This window comes from Austrofundulus limnaeus, unplaced genomic scaffold (genome assembly GCF_001266775.1).
Source record: "Austrofundulus limnaeus strain Quisiro unplaced genomic scaffold, Austrofundulus_limnaeus-1.0 Scaffold177, whole genome shotgun sequence".
Taxonomy (NCBI): domain Eukaryota; kingdom Metazoa; phylum Chordata; class Actinopteri; order Cyprinodontiformes; family Rivulidae; genus Austrofundulus; species Austrofundulus limnaeus.
In genome coordinates, this window is record NW_013952579.1 from 293,343 (window position 1) to 296,299 (window position 2,957).

Below are 2,957 nucleotides of genomic sequence, written 5' to 3' on the forward strand. Positions count from 1 at the left end.
AAATAAATAAATAAATAATCAATCAGCCCTCACTCTGGCAGCGACAGGTGGTCTTCCTCTTGGTTTGTTGTCTCCTGGTTTTTCAGCGATGTCAGACATTCCTCAACAACAGTAAGCCTTTCCTCCTCTGTGTCCGTTTTCTGCTGATTTGTCCCCAGTTCTTCCCACTCTGAGCTGCAAAACTACACAGAAAGTGTGCATAACATAAAACCCTTTTCTAACTATAAATTAACTGTTTGAATTTGTGAATAATATATACCTTTGATTTTCCTTTAAAACCCATTTTAAAATATTAGATACAAAAAAAATGTTGAAATAATCTTGTTTTATTATTAGAAGTTTAGATGTGGTTTAGTAGCACCTTTGGAGATAACAAATAATAATTAAAGTAATAATTAGAACATTTTAGACAGACTTTTAGTTTGTAATAAGTCAAAGACAGTAATGAACCCAACAGCTGAAGTATTTTCTTCACCATGACATTAACTTGATCAGATTTACCAGGTTTAATGAATTTAACTGAAAAACACCATATCCGTTTTGGTAAACTGTTTGATTTGTGCTTATACAGCTAACGGTTAAATTATTTTATTTTGAAAAATAGTTTTTTGTAGAGTTGTCCTTAATGAAGCCTGGTTCTCACTTGTGATGCTCCTTGACAAGCCTGAACAGCAAAGTACCACCTCGGAGCTGCCGGGCCGCCGCTCAGGGAGGAAGCTGAGAAAACAAGAAGCTGAAGGTAAGGGAAAGCTTTCACGCATTAAAATGTCATCTGTTAAAAAGGTAACATACCTGGAAATGCAGAAATCCGTTTTACTATTTCCTGAGTCCAGTTGCTTACAAGTCTGTCATAAATATTTTTAAGTGCTTTCAAACCTGCAAACAATGAGACAGGCTTAATTTAAAAACCATTGGCAAAATTATTTTTTTAAACAAAGATTTGTTTTCTAACAAATTTTTCCATATAGTAAAAAAAAAACTATTACTAATCACTTTGTCTTTAAAGTAAAAGCACTTTAAAAGTTCTAACACGCAGTTCTGTACCTTGATAATGATGCTTTAGCTACAGTACGATTGTGTTTGTAGTGTATGTATGTATGCCTGTACTCATTTGACATATTTTTACCATGTGAATGAGATTTGTATCCTGACACTTTCACTTTTATTGTCAAATCAATATTACATTACATGTGAAAGTACAAAACGGAACTACAATAAAAACATATACACTTTGTCAATAAAAGTGTAACTTCGAAATATGATGAACAAAAGCTAGAAGAATAGCATCAACTTGAACAGCTAACGATGTTTAGCAAAACCAATTGTTTAGCTCAATAAATGCCGTCGTTTAAAATAAAAAAAAACTTACATCTGAAATCATCAGTCGAGTGGTCAGAAGCTTGGCAAAATGATAAAACCAAAACATAACGGTCCATTTYGTGTGAATATGGGTAACTTTAAGACAAATGTATAGCAGACATTTCCGCAATGTCAAATTTCCCACCGGTTCTTCTTCTTCGWTTACAAAGACAAGTCAACGAGCACGAACAGCTCCACCGCCACACTGTGGACAGACCCGGAACTACAACTCACCAAGAGTGTTTTCAGACAAAATGAAATGCAATCCATTTAATTCTTTGTAATCATAATTTCAATCGGTCGGATTATTTTTTACTGTGAATATTCAACATTGTGATTTTTTTCTGTTTGTTCAAAAATATTTATTCTTAGTAATAACTATAAATATTTTGTAATGTACTTTAAATTACTTTAATTGTAGTTCCTTGTCTTTAAAATAGTAGCTTCAATGCTCGCTACAAATCCAGAATGTTAAATAAGTTTTTATTTAATTATTCTAAATAATTTATTCACACAAAATCAATGACATAAATATAAAGTTATTACAGTTCATTTGTTAACTTTCCCTTTGAGAAATCCTGGAGACCCAACACAATTTTTGTCATACTTATAGAATAAACCTACAATATTTTCAAACACAAACTCACTTTGACATAATTTACCCCCGAGCTTTGTTTAAACCAAATAAAATGTTTTAATTTACTTTTATAAAAACAATTAAGACTAAGTCTTGCTATAATTTTCTATTAATCATATAACAAATGAACATTATACTGCTGAATGTGCTAGAGATGCTAGGATGCAATTTTCTTCTTGTTGTGCTTGTTAAAGCCTGCACTATTCCTTTCATGTTTTAATGGAAGGACCGGATCATACAGTGACTGTAATCTAAAATTAGCACAACCGTGGCTAAAAAAAATCATAGTAGCCTAGTAGAATGGTAACTAAAAGTAGCTACACTATAGTTGACCAGAGCAGAACAATGTAATTGGGTCAAACAGTAAGGAGTTGTGTTGGCGTTTCTTCATACAGTGTGAAGTGAAAAGGAAACAGTTTTCATGACAGTAAAAAATGAGATGAGATGAGACGAGGTTCTTTGAGTGTCCTGGCACACTATGCAGGCTGTGCCAAGCATCATGGGATTTATTGGCGATGACCTCGTTGAGTTTGACAGCAGCGTGCATCTGTCTGACTCTGGATTGGTTCCTGCAGGAACACAAGAACACAGAAGAACACACACAAGAACCCTTTAATTAAGACATGACGACAATGAAGATGATGATGATGCCATCTAGAAGAACATTCTTCCTCACGCAGCACGTCTCTGAGGCCTTCAGGTGTGGAGCAGCACAAGTGCATCACTCTTCTTGGCTTCCATAGGTCCAAGTTTAATATTAGCCACACATTTAAAGCTCAGACTTACTGTCTGAATTTGTGCATACAATGACCACACACCCCTCCAGTTTTGGCAGCTTTACTGGCTGACTGTTCGCTTTTGGATTGATTTTAAGATTCTTGTACCCATGATTGAAGTTTAAAATGTCTCATTGCTGGGGATTTAACTCCAGATAAAACATGTATTTTCTGCTAGATTAGAA

At 34.3% G+C, this 2,957-nt stretch overlaps 1 protein-coding gene across 3 annotated transcripts in view; it reads right to left on the minus strand.

Moving 5' to 3' along the window:
• Positions 1-1,559, minus strand: part of mtbp (MDM2 binding protein) — a 36,935-nt gene extending 35,376 nt beyond the window's left edge. For all 3 annotated transcript variants that reach the window (XM_014017796.1, XM_014017795.1, XM_014017794.1), the window contains exons 1-4: positions 1,370-1,559; positions 793-876; positions 644-717; positions 34-182 (exon numbers count right to left, since the gene is read on the minus strand). In XM_014017796.1, coding sequence (XP_013873250.1) covers positions 34-182; positions 644-717; positions 793-876; positions 1,370-1,436 — 374 coding nt within the window. In that variant the 5' untranslated portion in view covers positions 1,437-1,559. The remainder of the gene's footprint in view (positions 1-33; positions 183-643; positions 718-792; positions 877-1,369) is intronic.
• Between the last annotated feature and the right edge of the window lie 1,398 nt (positions 1,560-2,957).